This window comes from Felis catus, chromosome B1 (genome assembly GCF_018350175.1).
Source record: "Felis catus isolate Fca126 chromosome B1, F.catus_Fca126_mat1.0, whole genome shotgun sequence".
In the NCBI taxonomy this organism is placed as follows: Eukaryota; Metazoa; Chordata; class Mammalia; order Carnivora; family Felidae; genus Felis; species Felis catus.
Genome location: NC_058371.1, coordinates 73,286,825 through 73,308,953, shown reverse-complemented (window position 1 = coordinate 73,308,953; position 22,129 = coordinate 73,286,825). Strand labels below are relative to the sequence as shown.

The following is a 22,129-nucleotide window of genomic DNA, read 5'->3' as shown; positions in this document are numbered from 1 at the left end:
TAAGAAAGAACAGTTAGCAAAGAAGCAGATAAATCTGTTTAAAAATATTCATCATGTCGGGGCGCCTGGGTGGCGCAGTCGGTTAAGCGTCCGACTTCAGCCAGGTCACGATCTCGCGGTCCGTGAGTTCGAGCCCCGCGTCGGGCTCTGGGCTGATGGCTCGGAGCCTGGAGCCTAGAGCCTGTTGCCGATGCTGTGTCTCCCTCTCTCTCTGCCCCTCCCCCATTCATGTTCTGTTTCTCTCTGTCCCAAAAATAAATAAAAAACGTTGAAAAAAAAATTTTTTTTTAAAAATATTCATCATGTCTAATTTGAAAGAACTAAAATTATAACCCACAGAAATTTATAAATTGAAACAGGGATATTTGGAGATAAAGAATTCTAAGTCTCTTGTATTATTCAGGAGCAGGATATTGGTTAATGTTAGAAGATAGCTATATAACTCCAACAAACACAGGGGGAAATGGTCATTTTCAGGTAATGATTGTATATTTTGAATGTTCAGAAAAATATTAGAACCAATAAGACTTTACAGGTTTTCTAGGTACTAAATTAAAATGTAAAAGCCAATTTGAAGTATACCTAACAGCACTGTCATAAAAATCATTTTTTCCATTTACTTTAGCAAGAAAAAGTATAAAGTATTTAGACTAAATCTAACAAGAACCATTCATGCCTGGTATAAAAAATGTAAACCTGCATTGAAATATACTAAGGAATAAATGGATGTGATTTTATATATCATCCCTGAATTAGAAGACAATACCATAAAGATATTAGTTTTCCCCAAACTGATATTTAGAACTGATACAATTCCAATAAAAAAATTCTAGGAACCTAAATGTCTGTTGATGGATGAGTGAATAAAGAAAATGTAGTCTATACATACAATGGCACATTATTCAGTCTTAACAAAGAAGAAAATCCCGCCATATGTGACAACATGGACGAACCCTGTGGAATTAGGTTAAGTCACAGAAAGACAAATATTGCATGATTCCACTTATATGAGGTATCTAAAATAGTCAAATTCCTAGGGGCAAGGAGTAGAATTGTGGCAGCCAGCTGCCATGGGGGAGGGGCAATGGGGAGTTGCTGTTCAGGGGGTATAAAGTTTTAGTTATGCAAGATGCCTAAGTTCTAGAAATCTGAGAGACAACACTGCCCCAATAGTTAGCAATACTGTATTGCACACTTAAAATTTTGCTAAAAGAGAGAAAAATAGAGTTAAAAAAGAGTTTACCACAGTTTTAAAAAAAGAGAAGTTTTGGTAGATGATTATTAACTATCCTACATAGCTATACAGGGCTTTGTGAGGAGGATACTTTGGCCTGATAACTTAATTACTTAATTCTAGATTGGGGCTATGCAACTGTTTTGGGCATTTTCTTTGTTAATTAGGGTGAGGTTCCACCTGAAATTAAATATGCATGCCATGATTACATGGGCTAAATGCATGAAAGGTGTGGATAGATGTTCTATCACCCAAAGACTTATGAATAAATCTTCTTTTCTCGGAAAAAAAAAATCCCAATAGGCTGTGTGTGTGTGTGTGTGTGTGTGTGTGTGTGTGAAAACTTGGCAAGTGGGTACAATGATTTATATTAAAGCAAAGGGCCAATAACATCTAATATACTCCTGAAGAACAGGAGGATGGGGCTGCTTCCTTGGTATGAAAACTGATTAGAAAGCCTACGTGATTAAGGGAGTGTGGTAGTGCTGTGTGGATAGAAAAGGAGATGAATGCAAAGGAGTCAAGGAGCCTCTAAAGGGTCATGGGAAAATAACATGACCGTGAGGGTTTTGCCATTGGGATAACTGGTAATCCTCTTTTTAAAAAAGAAGAAAAAGAAAAAGGAAAGTTATCCCTAACTCATGCAAAACATGAAACTCCATTCTAGATGCACTACACATGTAAACATGAAACAGGAAAACTATAAAAAGCTTAAAAGACAATGTAACAATATATTCATGATCTCAGGATAGGGAAGAGTCTCTTCACCTACAAAACGGGAAAATCATAAAGTAAAAGGCTGATTAATTCTAACTAAAATAAAAATGTGCCAGTAAGAGAGTGAAAGACAAGTCACAAAATAAAAATTTTCAAAAGAAAAAAAAAACAGACAAAGGGGGCGCCTGGGTGGCTCAGTTGGTTAAGTGTCTGACTCTTGATTTTGGCTCAGGTCATGATTTCACGGTTCCTGTGCTGACAGCGTGGAGCCTGCTTGGGATTCTCTGTCTCCCTTTCTCCCTGCCCTTCTTCCCTGCTCACTCTCTCTCAAAATAAACAAACATTTAAAAAAAGCAAAGGACAAATGCTAATAAAATATGTTAAAAGTCCGTTGGCTTCAGAAAGAGAAACATAAACAACCCAGTAGAAAAATAGCAAAGTGTATCAGTCTGCATTTTTCATATGGGAGAAAATAGGAATGGCCAATAAACTATAGAAAATGCTCAGATTCATCAGTAATACAGAAATGCAAATTACAACCCCAGTGAGATACCACTTCGCACCTGCCAGATTGGCGTAAGAAAGTAGGACGCAAACAACCGCGATGGCCCCCATTCAGTGCTGGTGGCACGTGAAGTGGGACAAAGCAGTTTGTAGAACAATTTGGCACTATCTGTAATGCCGAACATATGCATCCTCTGATGTACATGCCCAGCCTATACTCCAGGGCCTAGAGAACTCTTTACATATGTGCCAGAAGACACGTACAAGGTTTCTCCTAAGAGCGCTTGTTATTGTATCCCCACACAGGAAAACCTCCCTGTCCATCAGCAGTGGAATGGATAAATAAGTTGTGACATAGACTGACAACTGAAAGCCACAAAGAAATGAAAATGAAAGAAACCCATCTGCACACATTAACAAGAAGGATTCTAATTTTGAATAAAAGGAATCAAATTTCAATAAAATACATAGACTATGAATCCATTTATATAAAATTCAAAAATAAGCAACCTTAAACAGCTTTATTGTATAGAAGTGCATTTCCTGTAAGTCACGAGGGAGTGATTATCCCTGAAGTTGGGACATTAGTCAGCCTGGAGCAGTAGAGAGAAAGGATGCAATCAGAAAAGGGCTCAGAGGGAGCACCAACGATGGTTGTGCTCTAGTTTATGATCTCGGCTGCTACTTATTCTTTGCTGCTCCTCATTAATGTGTGCATAATGGTTTATGCACTATAAGTCACAGTAAAAATGTTGAGCAAAAGAAATCAAGTCATAGAAGAGAGTACGTTAGCATGATTCTGTTGTGATGTTTCAAGCAAGGTAAAATGAAATAATACATTGTTTAGGAATTCAAAGACAGTGGGAAAATTATAATGAAAAAAAGGCAGTGATCAATACCAAATTCAGATTATTGGCTACAGACTAACTCAGATAAAGGAAGAGAGATGTGAGAGGGAAGGGACACAAGAGGGCTTCCTGAGGTTCTACTAATGTCTCCTCTCTGGAGATAGGTGGCAAGTACATGCCCATTAAATAGTTTTATATGTCTTAGCATATCATCTTGTAGCTGTTTCACAGTAAAATTTTGAAATAAATTTCAACATAAACAAATATTTAATTGAAAAGCAAAGAGTTATCTGTGGATGACCTCTTTGGACTGACTGTAGGCATATTTTACCTGAATTTTGACGAGAGACTCTAGAAAAAATAGGGCCATGCCGGGGTCATGTTAAGGGTGACGTGGCAGAAGGATGTGGGTAGCCTGGGGAAATGCGCAGTCTCGGCTACTGGCCTTATGCCTAAACATTCTATGATCCTTTCCCGGAACTTAAGATACCCGGACTACTAGAAGATTAAGGCTTTGTGATGTTCGCAAATGACCCTCCTGTCAACAGACAAGGTGCTTCCTGCACCACCCTTGAACCAGACGTTGGGGTGAAGAGATGAAGAGCTACCTCAGAAAGGCTGCCAACCAAAGGTGGTGTGGACTAAAAAGTCGTAACACTCCCCAGGACGAGAAGGCATTTGCTTAAGAAATTACCCCCTTCTCAATTCTTCCCATGTGCATGTAGTACAGATTAAATAAAGCAGTTGTATGGTAATATAGAAATTATTAAAAACATTCTTCTTGAGGTTTGACAATGCAGCAGTAGATATGTATCTAGTTGTTGGTCAAAAAGTATGTTTCAAATAATCAATTGGTATTCATTTAAAACACAATAATGGTCTTATTAAAGCTAAATTTAATACATGCTGTATTTGGAAGTAATTTCTTTACCACCACACAGAAACCTTTCCAGCTGTCCTTTTTTGTTGCATTGTTGACATTCAGTGGCGCATTAAGAAGAATCTCATGGTGAAAATGCCCTATGGCTAGACATGTGTGGTTATTTTCAATTCAAACTCAATATTGACGGTCTCCCTACTATATCTCCCACTGCCCCAAATAGATGAGACAGTTATAAGTAGAAACCAATTTGTCTTCGAAAACTCAAAGGGTAGGCTAGATACTGCCTAATTTGGAAACGTGAAGAACAGGATTCTTAGCAAGTACATGTAAATAAAGAAGTGGTCTTGATTTCTCACCATTTCTCATCAGCTACCATAAAAAATTTGTTTCTTGTTTACCTTTTCAAATATATTCCTCTCATGTTTCTACCTTTCAAATTTTGAGTTTCCTTTGCAGAAGTATTTCTTACTAGTAACATTAAATGGAGCAGGAAATAAAGTTATTACAGGAAACAGAAGGATTACCTGAGTTGGAGCATAGGGAAAAAACCCCATCTTCGTTTCCACTAAAAATTGAATATTTAATGCTGTCTTGTATTGGGTCAGGAGCAACCGCTTTTACAGTGACAATAGAAGTACCTGCAAAAAGTAGGTTGGAAAAAAAAAAGAAAAAACTTTAGGAAAAGAAAATTTCAGGGAAAAACCAGAGCAAACACTGGGTACTTATTATTTGCTTACTACATTTTCATTTGTTCCTTCATTCGATGATTAGTCATTGAGAGTCTTCAATAAGCTAGATCCCATGCCAGGTGCTAGAGACAGAGTAGTAAGTTAGAAAAGATCTCAATCTCATGGTGATGAGCTAACGGAAGGAGACAGACAATAAACCATTAAACGAATACATAATCAAAGTCGATTTCTGATGTGCTAAGTTCCCTGGAAGAATAAACAAGGTAATGTGACAGAAAACACTTTTTTAGCGGGGAAGGCAGACGTATGACATTTCAAATGATAGGAACAGACTGATTATCAGCATGAAGGAAGAATTAGCAAGCACTGAGGGAGGCAACGATGTGATTAGAACTGGGATTTCACTGGAAGGTTCTCAAGAATCCATTTGGGCCCCAAGTCAGCACTTTGCTGTCTTCATGTGTAATATCTCATGCCCTTTGCTGTTTCTGCTTTACTTCCTCTCCAGGTTGTCCATCTGTCCTCCTCTTTTAATTGCCCATCTTTTTAGTTTTTTTATAATTATTTTTTATTTAATCAACTTTATTAAGGTAACATTTACATACAACAATATACACACATCTTAAGTATACTCTTATGTGTGTTTGAACAACTATATGCACCTGTGTAACGACCATCATGATCAAGATGTAGAGTATTTCTATCACTCCAAAAAATTCCCTTGTGACTTTCTGTAGCCAGTTTCCTATTACTTCTGGTGCTAGACAATCACTGATTTACTATTACTTTGTTTTGCTTCTAAAATTTCATACACATACAACTTATACAGTATCTGTCTTCTTTTGATTGGCATTATTTTTGGAGAATCAAATATTAAGAGTTCATTCCATTTTTGCTGTAGAGTATATTCTACTGAATGGACATACCACTATGTGTTGATACATTTTTCTATATATGGACATTTGGATTGTTTTTAGTTTGAGGCTATTATGAACACAGCTGCTATAAACATCCATGTAACAGTGTTTGTGTGGACATATGTTTTCATTCCTCATGGGTAAACACATACGGTGAGTGTATGTTTAACTTTATAAAAAACTGTCCAACTATTTTCCAAAGTGATACTATACCATTTTACGTTCCTGCTAGCAACATATGAGAATTCTAGGTGCTCCATATCCACTGGTCTTCTTAATTTTAGTCATTCTAATGGACGTGTGGTAGTATCTCATTGTGGTTTTAATTTTAATTTCCCTGATGTCTGACGATGTGAGTCTTCTCGTGCTTATTGGCACAAGAAGAAAACTGAAAGGGAACATTTGAGAAGAACACAGGTGCTGACGTGGTGTCAGAGAGGAGCACACAGCAGGGATCATTAACTCAGATGCCTTCGGTAAAAGCAAGAGCATGGGCAAATGAAGAAGACAGATGGGTGGAAAAAGCAAGAGACTGTCTGATGCCCCTGAGGCACTCAGCTTCAACTCATTGCTGCCAGTAGGGAAGAGAAAACAGGCTTTAGGAAGTTTTAAATTCTGGTCAAGAGAAGCTCAAAAATTCATATTTGTTTTCATGTGAAATCTCCCAATTCATAAATGTCAGAACATAATTTAATTTAGGGGAAAAACATAAGCCATCACATGGGTCGAACAAAACACAGCTGTGGCCTGACTACAATTCTGAGCCTGCTCATTTACCATCCCTGATAGAGAAGACAAGTCTCTCCTTTTTGTTATCAGCCCTTCTGGCACCCAGACTGGTACTTCTTTTTCATCCAGGGACTTGCACTTAACACACTCGAAGACCAATCTTATCTTTCCACCAAATTGGACTTAATTCTGTGAGCGCACAGGAGGTTTCCTGCATATTTGTGTTCCATATATTTCTGCAACTCCAGATAAGTCTTGCCTCTGAAGTTTCATATACTTGAAAATCAGAGGGGCTGTTTTCTTACGCATAGCATGCCTTTTCGAGAATCAATCATATTCTTCCCTATATTAAAAGTTTGTCCCTTTGTACATAACAGGTGCCCCAAAAGTATGGGAAGAAAGGAGGTAATAGAAGAGACAGAGGAAGTAAGAGACGGAGATGCTCACTGAAGTGTTCTAGCCTGAGAGGCTAGAAGAATACCTCTCTGCCCACAGCACCCTTCTAAACCAACAGCAACTATGGGGAAAAAAAAAGGCATATATATATATATATATATATATATATATATATATATATATACATGTATATATATATGTATATATATATACATATATATATACATGTATATATATACATATATATATACATATACATGTATATATATATACGTGTATATATATATATGCCTCACTGTATATATATATATATATATATATGCCTCACTGCTATAACACAATATCTGATAGTGGAATTTGCAGTAGCTAAAACAAAAAACAAAAAACAAAAACACCTATTCTGGGCCTCTGCTGGGCCTCCTCATTGACTTCTACTGCGCAGGCCCCAGGGACCAAGTTTGAAAGCCATCTTGCTCAAAGGTACAGCAAAAACAATCCCTAAACCAGGCCAAATCAATAGATCTGCTTTTTTCTGGATACTAAAAAGGGTTTCACTAAAGAGAAGAGAAGAAAGAAAAGGCCCTGGAACAGATAATATATTCCCCAGGAGCCTTTTCAACACTTAACACTCAAAGAAAAATGCAGTGATCGCTATACATATTTAAGGAAACAAGTATATGACACTGTTCACAAAATTGAAAATTCATTGAAAAAAGACATAAAATAGAATTCATTATGGAGAAAGAATGGGAAAAGCAAAACTGGATATATTACTGTCTTTAAAAACATTATGTTTAACATAAACTGTGACAAAGTTTTAAAACCATTTTTTGAGGCTTCCAAGTGGTGGTTCGTTTCAAGCCAATTATGAAGTCATTTGGTGACAATGTAAAGGATTTTAATTAATCCTCGTGGCATCAAGTTGCTGCACATGTTGAGAATCTTTCAAGCTGCATCATAATCGGATACTTATTTTACTACATGTTAGGAGACGTATGACTAATATAAAAATGCCTTACATTTTCGGTAGGAATATGCCTTCCCAGTAGTGCAGTATGTTTTACTTTCGGTGCGTAATCACCATTCTGTGCTTACAATACAATTTAGTTTTTAAACACAGGAAATTTTATTTCAACTGGCTAGTCGTATATTCTTAAGAACGGCAGTAATAAGAGAAACAGTTATGTACAAAAAAAGATGTAAGTCTTGCTGACAGCCTTTTCTCTATGGGTTAGGATGCTTTAATTATATACCCGATTACAAAAGAAAACATGGAGATAGCTTACATGTAAAAGAACAAAGATGAGCAAAGAACTGTAAATAAGAATCACAGATGGCTTCTCTTAGAAAAGGAACAATCCTATTTTTATTGCAAATAAAATGTTCATGATATCAAGTGAAATTGTAGCACACGAAGAATTTCATTCGATGAAAATATTTCAAAGTAGATGCTAACGTCAGCAAAGAGCTACAAATAGTTATATATGTTCTTCCTTGGATGAAGTTAAATTTGAGACTACCCCCAAAAAGAGGAAATAACTAACGGGCCTTGAATCCTTCTAAGTCTTGGCTTATCGTGCACATTTTAAGTAAAAGTCTTTCTCTGGACATCTAGAGAAGTTTTGCAATTACTGCTCATTTCACATCAAGGTAGGAATGATAAAATGAAAACCAACACTGTACCTTTAAATCCCATCAGGCAACTGAAACATATAGAAAAATTTACATTTTCAGCTTTTATGAATTTCACTGTAAGTGTAACATTGCATCAAGAGTATAATACATTCCATGTTCTTGGTTTTTTTCTTTACAAAAATACAGTTAAAAAAACTAATATCAGGGGCACATGGGTGGCTCAATCAGTTAAGCCTCCGACTTCGGCTCAGGTCATGATCTCTCGGTTCGCAAGTTCGAGCCCTGCATTGGGCTCTGGGCTGACAGCCCGGAGCCTGGAACCTGCTTCAGATTCTGTCTCTCCCTCTCTCTGCCCCTCCCCTGCTCATGCTCTGTCTCTCTCTCTCTTTTTCTCAAAAATAAAATAAAAAATAAACAAACAGAAAAAAACAAATAACCATCTACAGCAGCAGTGAACTATCTATTCAAAAGCAGAATTATGGGGGTGGCTGGGTGGCTCAGTTAAGCGTCCAACTGGATTTCAGCTCAGGTCACAATCTCACAGTTCATGGGATTGAACCCTGCATCAGCTCTGTGCTTACAGCGTGGAGCCTGCTTGGAATTCTCTTTGCTCTTCTCTTACTCGTGTGTATGTTCATGTGCACATGCTCTCTCTCTCTCAAAAATAAAGGGATTAGGGGGCGCCTGGGTGGCTCAGTTGGTTGAGTGTCTGATTTCAGCTCAGGTCATGATCTCACGGTTCATGAGTTCGAGCCCCGCGTCAGGCTCTGGGCTGACAGCTCAGTGCCTGGAGCCTGCTTCGGATTCTGTGCCTCCCTGTCTCTCTGCCCCTAACCCACTTGCATTCTGTCTCTGTCTCTCTCAAAAATAAATAAACATTAAAAAAAAAAATAAAATGGGGCGCCTGGGTGGCGCAGTCGGTTAAGCGTCCGACTTCAGCCAGGTCACGATCTCGCGGTCCGGGAGTTCGAGCCCCGCGTCGGGCTCTGGGCTGATGGCTCAGAGCCTGGAGCCTGTTTCCGATTCTGTGTGTCCCTCTCTCTCTGCCCCTCCCCCGTTCATGCTCTGTCTCTCTCTGTCCCAAAAATAAATAAACGTGGAAAAAAAAAATTAAAAAAAAAATAAATAAAAAAATAAAATAAAATAAAATAAAGGGATTAAATACTTTTAAAAAATAGATAAAAGCAGAATTGTGTAACAATGTTATGTGACTATAAAAATCAAAATTCATGGAAATTTTTAGATGAAGTAACAATAAAAACATTTTATTCAGGGCTACCCATGAGTAAATAATTCTAGTTTTACTTTTGTCATTTCTAAGCAGTGCAAGTATTTTATTGATGACTGACTTGAGATTTTTTAAACATTTCGATGATTTTAAACTATCCAATATCTCTTAATCATCCAGCCACTGAAATACTGAACATATTTCAATCATTTAAGACAAAAAGTGGGAGTGACATCAGCAAGATGGCTGAATAGAAAGCCCTAGACCTCATCCCTTATAGAGACATTGAATGAACAACAATAGTATATAGACCAAAAAGCCTTCATGAAAACTCCAGGCCAGAAGGGAGTGGTATGATATATTCAAAGGTCTGAAAGAAAAAAACCTGCCACCAAGAATACTATATCCAGCAAAACTGCCCTTTAGAGATGAGAAAGAAATAAAGATCTTCTCAGGTAAACAAAAGCTGAGAGAGCTCATCACCACTAAACCTACCTGACAAGAAAGACTGAATGTTTCCAGTTGCAATGAAAGGACATTAGATAGCAACATAAAAGCATATGAAAATATGAAGCTCTCTGGTAAAGGTAAATATACAAATACCAAATCTCATAACACTGTAATGGTGGTACATAGGTCATTTTAATTCTGGTGTAAAGTTTAGAGATAAAAGCATAAAAAATCAGTATAACTATAAAACTATGTTAATGGATAAAAATACTAAAAGAGGTAATTTATGAAATCAGTAATGAAGTGGGAGGGAGAAGTAAAGGGACAGTTTTTTGTATGTGATTGAAATTAATTGTTACTGGTTTAAAATAGATTGTTAAAGCTATTAGATGTGTTATGTAATCCCTATGGTAACCACAAAGAAATTATCTATAGATGAAATGCAAAAGGAAATAAGAAGGGACCCAAAACATGTCACTACAAAAAAACTAATGAAATAAGGGAAGGTGGCAAGAGAAGAAAAGAACAAAATTAAAAACATACACAAAACAATTTTAAAAAACTTTTTTAATGTTTTATTTTTGAGAGAGAGAGAGACAGAGAGACAGAGCATGAGTGGGGGAGGGGCAGAGAGAGAGGGAGACAGAGAATCCAAAGCAGACTCCAAAGCTGTCACAGCACAGAGCCCGGCGTGGGGCTTGAACCCACGAACCACGAGATCGTGACCTGAGTTGAAGTCGGATGCTTCAGCGACTAAGCCACCCAGGTGCCCCTACATAAAACAGTATAAAAACGGCTGTATTAAGTCCTTCCTATCAGTAATTTTTAAAAATCTAAATGGATGAAACTCCTCAATCAAGAAACATGGAATAGCTGAATGGATTAAAAAAACAAGATCCAAGTATATACTACCACCAAAAAACTCACTTTAGATATAAAGACAGGGATAGGCCACAAGTAGAAAGGTGGGAAAAGATATTCCATGCAAATAATATCCATAAGAAAACAGGGGAGGTTATACTTACATCCGACAAAATAGAGTGCAAGTCAGAAACTGTCACGAGACAAATAAGTACACTACATAAAAAGTTCTATTCACCAGGAAGATAAAACAATTATAAATATATATGCACTTAGCAGCAGAACACACATATATATGAAGAAAATACTGATGGAATTGAAGGGAGAAGCAGAGAGTAACATAATTAATAGTAGAAGATTTCAATACCTCACTTTAAATAATGGACAGATCAAACAGTTAGAAAATCAATGAAGAAATGAAGGACTTCAATAATATAGAAATTGGACCGAAGAGACATACATGGAACACTCTACCCAACAACAGCATAATACACACCCTCAAGTGTTTTATGTGTTCCCACTTGTTCCTCAAGTGCACATTCTCCAGGACAGATGACATGTTAGGGAACAACAGGAGTCGTAACAAATTTAAGAATATTAAAATCATACCAAATATCTTTTCTAACTACAATGGAATGAAAGTAGAAATCAATAGCAAAGGAAAACTGGAATATTCACAGACACATGGAAATTAAATAACAACTCTTAAACAACTAGCAGGTCAAAGAAGAAATCTAAAGGATAATTAGATAATGTCTTGAAATAAATGAAACAAAAACACAATATACCAAAACATGGGCTGCAGCAAAAAACAATGCTGAAAGAATTTGACAGCAATAAATGCCTACATTAAAAAAAGAAGAAAGACTGCACATCAACAACCTAATTTACACCCCAATGGACTAGAAAATGGAACTAAAAGCAAAGTTAGCAGAAAGAAATAATAAATATTAGAACAGAAATAAGTGAAAAACAGTAAATAAACAAGAGGAAAAATCACTTAAAGTAAGTTTTTTAAAAAAATCAGCAAAATTGGGGCACCTGGGTAGCTTAGTTAGTGAAGCACCTGATTTCCGCTCTGGTTATGATCTTGCGGTTCATGAGTTTGAGCACCGCGTTGGGCTCCACGTGGACAGTGTGGAGCCTGCTTGGGATTCTCTCTCTCCCTCTTTCTCTGCCCCTTCCCACTTGGGCTCTCTCGCGCTCTCTCTCTCTCTCTCAAAATAAATAAAATTTAAAAAATCAGCAAAATTGACAAATCCTTAGCCTAGACAAAGAAAAAAAGTAAAAAGACTCAAGTAACAAAAACTAGAAATGAAAGAGGAGATATTACAAGTGATGCCACAGAAATAAAAGGTATCATAAGAGACTACTATGAACAATGATACACCCAAATAAGATAACCTAGGAGAAAAGAACATATTTCTAGAAACACACACCCTACCAAAATTGAATTTACAGAAAGAAAAAAAATCTGAACAGATGTATATATAACTAGTAAGAAGACTGAATCAATAATCAAAACCTCCCCATAAAGAGAACCAGATGGCTTCACTGGTGAAGTCTACCAAACATTTAAAGAAGAATTAACACCAATCATTCTCAAACTCTTCCAAAATATTGAAGACAACACTTCCAAACTTATTTTATGAGGCCAGCATTACTCTGATGCCAAAATCAGAGACACTGCAAGAAATCTACCCCTGATGAATATAAATGCAAAGATCCTCAACAAAATACCAGCAAACCGAATTCAACAGCACATTAAAAGGATCACATGTCATAACGATGTGAGATTTATTCCTGGGATGCAATGATAGTTCAATGTATGAAAATCAATCAGTGTGATACACCACCTTAACAGAATAAAGAGTAAAAATCACATGATCATCTCAATACACGCAGAAAAAGCATTTGGCAAAATTCAACACACTCATGATAAACACACTCAATAAACTAGGAACAGAAGGAAATTACCATACATAATAAAGGCCATATAAGAAAAGTCCACAGCTCTAACATTCTTACTCAACAGTGAAATCGAAAAGCTTTTCAACCAAGAACAAGGCAAGAATGCCCACTCTCGCAACTTCTTTGCTACATATAGTACTGAAAGTCCTAGCCAAAGAAATCAGGCTTTGAACTTACAAGCATCAAAATCAGAAAACAAGAATCAAATGATCCTTGCTTTTAGATGACATGATCTATGTAGAACCTAATGTAGAAAACTCTACAGATTAAACACACACACACACACTCACACACTAGTTAGAACTAATATACGAATTCAGCAAAGTCATAGAATACAAAATTACTTGTGTTTCTATGCACTAACAATGCACAATCTGAAAAAAGAAATTCGGAAAACAATCCCGTTTACAATAGCATGAAAAAAATTCAGATAAATTTAACCAAGGAGGTGAAAGTCTTATACACTAAAAACTATAAAACATTGCTAAAATAAATTATAGAAGACACAAATACATGGAAAGACATTCTGTGGCCACTCCATGAGGAGTGGAAGACTTAATATTATTAAAATGTCTACACCACCCAAAACAATCTACAGAATCAATGCAATCCATATCAAAATCTCAATGGCTTTTTTTTACAGAAACAGAAAAAAAAGAATTTTAATATTCACATAGAATCTCAAATGCTTCCAAATAGCCAAAATAATCATGAGGGAAAAAACAACCAAACAGCAGAAGGCATCACACTTACTAACTTCAACAGTGCAGAGCTAGAGTAATCAAAACAGTATGGTACTGGCCAGATACAGAGAGACCAATAGAACAGAACAAAGATTCCAGAAAGAAATCCCCATGCATATTTTCTTTTTTTTTAGTGTTTATTTATTTAATTTGAGAGGAGAGCACAAGCAGGGGAGGGGAAGAGAGAGAGAGAGAGGGAGGGAGGGAGAGAGAGAATCCCAAGCAGGCTCCACTCTGTCAGCACAGAGCCCAGTGCGGGGCTCTAATTCACAAACCCTGAGATCATGACATGAGCCAAAATCAAGAGTTGGAAGCTTAACCGACTGAGTGGCCCAGGTGTCCCAAAATGACCAACAGATTTTTAAAAGATGCTCAGTATCACTAATCATCAGGGAATTGCAAATCGAAACCACAAGATATCACCTCACTTCAGTTAGGATGGGTGTTAGAAAACAAAAACAAAAACAAAACAGAAAATAACGAGTGTTGGTGAGGATACGTAGAAATTGGAATCCTTGGACACTGCTGGTGGTGTTATAAAATGGTGTAGCCCCTATGGAACACAGTATGAAATTTTCTCCAAAAATTAAAATTAAAGCTGTCATATATCCAGAAATCCCACCTGGGTGCATATATCCAAAGAACTGAAAATAAGATATCAAAGGGATACCTGCATATCCATGTTCGCTGCAACATTTTTTATAACAGCCAAGAGATAGAAATAATCTAAATGTCCTTGGATGGATGAGGGGATAAAGAAATGTAGTATATACATACAATAAAGCATTATTCAGCCTTTAACAAGAAGGAAATCCTGTCATAGGCACTGAGGAACCTTGATTTTGTGAATAAGCCAGTTACAAAAAGATAAATACTTCATGGACTCCACTTATACGAGGTATCTAAAGTAGCCACACCCTGAGCAGCAGAAGTAGAATGGCGGTTGCTAGAAGCTGGAGGGAAGGGAAAGAGCTGTTCAATGAGTATAATTTCCGTTTTGAAAGATGAAAATGTTCTAGAAATCCACTGCACAATGACGGGCCTACTGTTATCACTACCATACAGTGCACTTAAAAATGATTATTTACAATGGTAGATTTTCTGTTATGTGTCTCTTACCACAGTTAGAAAAGGAAGAAAAGTTGATTTTCCTCTTCCCATCATCAGAAATGACTGCCCATATGTTACTAAAGCTTTCCAAAGAATTCACCCCTGGGATGAGACAAAGCATGGAAAATCTCAAAATAAATAATTTTCCAAAATTTGTGAACAGATGAAAACCATGTTTTAAAATGTAAATGCTATGCAATCTTCAACACATTTGCTTTTGTGAACACCTTAAGGAAATTAATAGAGGAAGCTATGAAAAGTGCTTATTGACCTCTTATGAGCTTTAGGAAAAGAGAGATGTGTCAGAAAACCAAGACAGAATTAATACATGAAATGAGAAGTCAACAAAATTGATTAAGTCTGAAATGTATTTTTAATGGGGTTACAGATTTTGGTGGCCAAATTTTTTAAAAGGAAGATTATCTATAAATGGATGCATTGAATCACTTGAAATTCGCTTATAACAACTTAGAGAAAGGCAGGTGTTAAAGTGACTCCCTGATGTTCCTACTACCTCTCTCATTTTGTGATTTACAGAAGACTGTATTTAAAGCATGAGCTTGAGAATTTTCAGTGTTGCTTCACTGTTGGATCAGAATCTCAAATCTTGTCTGCAGACCTGAGGCTGTTAATCTCCCCTCATTTTCCAATGATTCCCTGTCTAGTTTGCACCCCCAGGTTGATGACCAGACTCCAATTTCCCTTCGTTTTCAAGAGCTGTCCTTTTTCTCCCTTCCAGCTCCTGGCATCCCTGAGCCAGCTAGAATCCAGAGCCTGCATATGTCCAGAAAGAAAGGTTGCACAATTTTTCAATACAAGTACTTCTCAACTTTGGTGGTTAGATACCTGGCACATTTCCAATCACTTCAAGAAACAAAGCAAATGTCTTAAAAATCTTAAAAATATGTTTTACTTAAAGAAACGCCATCTAAGATGTTTTTAGCTGCCACATAATGAATACTGTAATCAAGTATTTTTTAATGATTCCATTTGATTGTCACAGCTTGAGGGAGATGCATTGCTGTCCTCAAAATATAAGAATCTGAAATCAGGGTTCAACATCCACAAATAATAGATGCTAATTGAAAAAAAAAAGGAAAGAAAAGAAATCCTGATATTTCCAAGTGTTTTATTCCCGTTTTATACTCAAATATAAATGAGATTTCTCAGTAAACTTAACAGTGCTATAAATCACAAATGTCCAAATCTCTTCTGGCTTTCAAAAACAAAACAAAATGCCCCTCTGATCTTCAAGACTCTTCAAGCCACTGCCATGGTCCTTTGTTACCCTTCACAGCCAAGCCTTTGAAAACAGACTGAACTTCTCATCCCTGCTCGCTCTGCACCTCACTGGACCTTAGCTTCTAAAATGGTTCTAGTGACTTAGTTCACCCTAATGTTTCCGATCCTCCCTGAAGTTGCTAAATTTTATCTGGCTGCACATAATTCCTTGTAAGCAGCCGCAGTTGACTCTGGAGTGCATGTTGGTGGTCTCCGTTCCTGGCCTCTATTCTCTGCCAAATCCTGAACTCTTTCACCAAAGCGGACTTACTATTCAGAACCTCCTTTCCGGATGCTCCTCATGTTGCTAATTGTGTCTTTTTCTCTTATTGTCTTATCCTTTATACTCAGTGCATGGACTTATCTTTTCAGACATGCCTTCCTTTCTACTGTGTCCTTACCTCCTTGTATCAAGATGGCATCCTCAGACCATCCCCGGAAACACTCCCCTACCCCGTGGAAGGAGAGGTTTTCTGAGTGCTGGGTAGCAGCCGACCACCTCATGCACTTCTGCACTGGGGACAGACCTCCAACTAAACTAGCTCTCACTTTTCCGTCCTTATCTTACTTAACCTCTGCCGCAAATTAGAAATTGTTGACCACTCCCTGCCTTTTGAACCCATCACCTTCCTGCTCCTCTAACACTACCTCCCCAGACTTTCGGTGATGCCCTGGCCAGCCCCTACACCTCAGTCTCTTTGGTAGATGCCTTACTTCAACCCTTGCAAAATACTGCTGTTACTTTGCATTTCTTCCAGGCCCTCTCTCTACCTCCACCTTTGGCTTGCATGCATAATTACATGGGAGTTTCTACCCATTCACAATGCCTGATGTACCTTCAAAAATCTCATCTAACTGCGTGGGGGTTGTGGATGTCTAGGTAGAGGTAATTTTTAAAAGCTCCTCAGGGGCGCCTGGGTGGCTCAGTCAGTTAAGCGACCAACTCTTGATTTTGGGTCAGGTCATGATCTCTCATTGATTGAGCCCTATGTGGGGCTCTGTGGAGAGCCTGCTTGGGATTGTCTCCCTCCCCTTCTCTCTGTCTCTCTCTCTCTCTCTCTCTCTCTGCCCCTCCTCCGCTTGTGCATGTTCTCTCTCTTTCTCTCTCAAAATAAATGAATAAACTTAAAAATAATAAAATAAAATAAAATAAAATAAAATAAAATAAAATAAAATAAAATAAAATAAAATAAAATAAAATAAAATCTCCCCAGGTAACTTTGTGGTCATTCATCATGTGGATTACCACAGTACCCTCCTAACTTCCTAACTCAGATTTCTCCCCAGGCCTTCACAAGACTTCAAAGTCAACTAGGTATAAAACCTGTTTTGTCACTCTTTCAACAATCTAAAGGTCATCAAGATCACACTGGAAAGCTCAAGAGAGCCTCTTCAACTGTTTAGGATTAATAAGCAATAACTTGTAACAACTTTCTGATTACAGTGTGGCTTCCTGTGTCCTTTCTCCTAGAAAGAGAGACCTGCTCATCCTGGCAGGACTGTTGTAATCCACACGGCAAGTATAGTTTTTCATATACCTAAAAACTGACATTCTGGTCTATGTATCAGTCTCCTTCATATTGGTTAATAAGTTCCAACCCTGGGGGAAGTAACTCCCTGGCTTGTTAATAAGATGAGGTGTTGAGCCTATAATGGCTGAGGCCCAGATGTGAGACTGGGGTTAATTTCCAAAGATGAAAGCTGCCTTTTGAGATGTTTATCTTGCTCTGAGACAGACTGACCTCATCAAAGGTACTCTTCTCTATCTCCTCCAGAGCTATCTTAGTCATAGGTAAGGTGATGAAATGCCATACTGGGCTAGTTAGATAGCACTCATTCCAATGAGTTTCATTCTAAATATGAGACTGGCCTTAAATAAAATGAAAAAGGGGTGACAGTGACAGGTGATACATAATTGCTTCCCCTTTTGTCATTACCATAAAAATGTATATGTTGGGCCCTGTTCCAAAGTTATAGATGACACAGATTATGGGAACTCTTCCCATAACTTCCATAGTTATGGGAGCTTTGTCACCTTGGAAAGTATGACTGCTATCTTGTTTGGAGACAAAATGGAGTGGAATGGAATGGTAGGGCTTTAAAACCTGAAAGCATTTCACTGTTGTTATATTATTGCTGTGTAACAACTGGTTGCTCTGGTAAGAATTTATACCCAGTGAACTTTATAGAATTCAATGAAAGATTTGAGACAGAAGGAGAGTAATAATAACAATTTAAAAAATGACTAGTACACTACATGACCTCATTTAATCCTTATAGTAGCCCTATGAGGAAATCCTTATCATTTCCACTTTATAGGAGGAGAAAGACAGCTCATACACTGTGAGTGGAGAATGGTGGTGACCCACTCAGCTACACCAACTCCTATCACACCACACTCTACATACATGTGCCTGTCTACCAAGAGTAAGAGCCAAAATTTACTGGACCCACTGCCAAAGGACCAAAGAAGAAGGGGGTGCCCTCCAAACTATCAAGATCAGATGCGTTTATGATGCAAAATTAAATATGCATAATTCACTAGTTAGAATGCCCCTGTACATCATCATGTTTTAATGTTATCTCAAGATTTTTAAGGTCTGAGTATTTACTTTCAAGCACCATATCGATACAATTCATAATTTCATATTTTCCCCTCATGGTAACTAAAAGAAATGCATGAAGCTGCGAATAATCCACACTAGGGACTGTGACTACTGATTCATCTTCCTCAGGATACCCAAAGCATTGGGAGTGAAACAAGAAATAAATGGTGGCTTCCAGAAGGTCCACTGAAATTGCTGAATGGATTGAAACACCACAGGCAACCAAGCGGTTTATTTTTCACTTCAAAAAATTCAGGACAATTATATTCCCTCTCATCTAGTTTGAAGAGGAACAGTGGCAAGTGTAAAGAGTGGGGAATCACTTGAATTTCAACTCTTTTTCTCATGTTGCTGTATGGGTGGTCTCTCTCTCTTATGGACAACTGGTATCCTGGAGAATGACTCTTTCTGTGAATAAGTGAATACATCATGACCAACTCTTAAAGAGATTTTACCTACCAAAGAGTTGCTTTTAAATGGGAACTATATACTGAACTATATATCATTTTAAACAGTTGGTGTTACATTTAACATTGTTCGTAGATGAATGCAATGTTAATCAAAACTCAAACCTGTGGGCTTGGCCAGAAAAAAATGTTAAACAAATATAAATACATTAGGGCTATTTGTTTTAACTTTTAATTTTCTTAAAAGGACATTTAAATGTTAAAATTAGTTTGGAGTGATGAAAATTTATGATAATACAACAAAGAATTTGCTCAAGATGTCAAGTGATGCCTACTGATAGGATATTTGAGTATCCCACGGAAAATTTAAGCTTCCAAAAGGGACATATTTTTCATTTGAAAACAAAATGAAAAACTAAAGACATATTTGGGAGGAAATAATGGTGGAGGCTATAAAATGTTATTAAATAATTTATATCAAGGCCATTCTAGGACTAATCAATGGATTTACAGTCTTTTAAAACTACTGGAATTCTTGGGGCGCCTGGGTGGCTTAGTCGGTTGAGCCTCCGACTTTGGCTCAGGTCATGATCTCACGGTATGCGAGTTCGAGCCCTGCGTCGGGCTCTGTGCTGACACATTCTGCTGCTTCGGATTCTGTGTCTCCCTCTCTCTGACCCTCCCCCGTTCATGCTCTGGCTCTCTCTGTCTCAAAAATAAATAAACATTAAAACAAATTTAAAAAAAGATAAATAAAACTACTGGAATTCAAAGCAAAAAAAAAAAAATCACCTTCTGATGTCTATGATATGATCCAGCAGTCTGACCTGAATTCATGTCTAAGTAAAGCTTTGGCCGGCTTGAAATGTCAATCAGTATGTTATGCACCTTGTCACTGTTTTTCACAGGAGGTTAGGAAATCCTGCTGAACCAGGTACAGGTTAGTTGCAGCTAATCATACTCAATGGCCTACTTAACCGTCATCCTTCCCTTCTGTCTTTCTCCTTCCTGTTATATGCCCAATGTTTAGCTTCTCTCTCAATTTAGACTTTATGTCCTTCAAACATGTCATAGTTTACTCTTCATAATGAGGTCCCAACCCATTGCTTCAGGTGTCTTGAAATGTATACCTACCTGGATGTTTAATGGGTTCCATATGCTTGTCGTACTACCAGAAGTATTTCTAGTCTTTTTTATGTATAAGATTTAATAAATTGATTTTTAAAGTCTTAAGTTCTATTATAAAGATAACAGTTAAATTCATTCCAGTATTTCTAAATACAAGAGGACTAAGAAGGATAACTGTGATCAGAGGTCAAAGAAAACACGTTGATGCATATAGCAGGATGATGTCTTCCCATCATTAGCTTTTCTGACTGAATCTCAAACAGGAAGCCCACCTACAGAGGCAAGAAAGTAATTTGGTCTTCACTGTCTTCTGTACTAACTTTTAATCTCAGGCCAGGTTACTCTTAAGCATATCGATTCATCCCAATTGTGATGGCTGGGAGTAGACTGAAGGTGTACCGATTTGATGAGTTGCTGCCTGAGTGATGGGCAAACAGGTTAAAATCAAGATAGTTCCCTCCCATAACGGCTGCCTCTTATCCACAGAGTGAATCTGTGACATACCAATGAATGGCACATTGCAAAAATGAAAACAGGTGCAAAGTGTGCACCCCCACGGCAGTTTTCATTAATGTTATTTTAATTCACTCCTGAATTCAACCATAAATATTGTATTTACTAGTCCATAACTTAATTTCATACTGAACTGTTTTCTTTGGGGTACCTTGGATATTGATTTTTATTTTGGCTTAATCCTGCAAACAAATTGATCCTGGGTAAATTGAGAAAGGATATTCTAACAATTAGGGAAAGCCCAGGCACATTACTTAATATTTAGAAATTTTATCCACTGATGTGAAAAAGTATAATAACAATGATGACTTCCATGCCAGTTCTTTTGAAGAATAATATATTTAATGCCTATTACTCTGAAGAATTTATACTGAATGTGAATGTTCACTAGTAGCGGTTGGAAACCTTATTATGTGAAAGATAACTGAAGGAATTAAAGAAGGGAAAACTACTTGAGTAAAAGCCAACATCCCCCTGTGGTCTACAAGGCCCCGCGTGGTCTGGCCGTCCTCCGACCTCATTTCCCATCGCTCTGGCCCTTGCTTACTCTGCTTCGTCACACAGTCCTCTTTGCTGTTCTTTGAACAAACCAGGCAGGCTCCCACTAGCTTCTTCCTTTTTTCTGAAATACCGTACCCCCAAATATACAAATGGCTGTCTCCTCTCCTTAGGTCTTTGTCCAAATGTGTCAGCTCAATGATGCCTGCCCTTTCCTACTATTTAAAACTGCTGTTTGTCCCCCACCCAAGACCTCCTAATTCCTTCTTACCTTGCTCTGCTTTTTCTTTACTTCATAGCTCTTATCACCATCTAACATATACTATAGTTACTCATTATGTTCATTGACACTGTCTCACTATCCCCGCTAGAATGTTATTAGCCTCATGAGGACAAGCATTTAGGTCTTTTAGTTCACTAATATATCCCAGTAGATAAGTACTGGGCATATAACACTTGATAAAAAAAAAAAAAAATTCAAGGAGGGCCACCTAAGTGGCTCAGTTGGTTGGGCATCTGACTCTTGGTTTCAGCTCAGGTCATGATCCCAAGGTTGTAGGATCAAGCCCCACATCAGGGTCTGCACTCAGCATGGAGCCTACATAAGATTTTCTCTCTCTCCCTCTGCTCCTCTCCCCTGCTCATGCAATCTCTCTCTCATTCTCTCTCTCTCTCTCTCTAATTAAAAATGTAGTGGAAAGAGCAAATAAAATATCTGAAGAGTGACTGTGTACAGCAGAGGAGTGCTCCAGAGGGAAGAACTAGATTTATGAATAGACAG

General features: G+C 37.6%; 1 protein-coding gene across 1 annotated transcript in view; it reads right to left on the bottom strand.

Annotated features, from left to right (window-relative positions):
• Positions 1-22,129, bottom strand: part of DCHS2 (dachsous cadherin-related 2) — a 242,762-nt gene that overhangs the window by 28,933 nt on the left and 191,700 nt on the right. Inside the window, exon 14 of the mRNA XM_023252753.2 lies at positions 4,711-4,824. Within this exon, the coding sequence (XP_023108521.2) occupies positions 4,711-4,824 (114 nt within the window). The remainder of the gene's footprint in view (positions 1-4,710; positions 4,825-22,129) is intronic.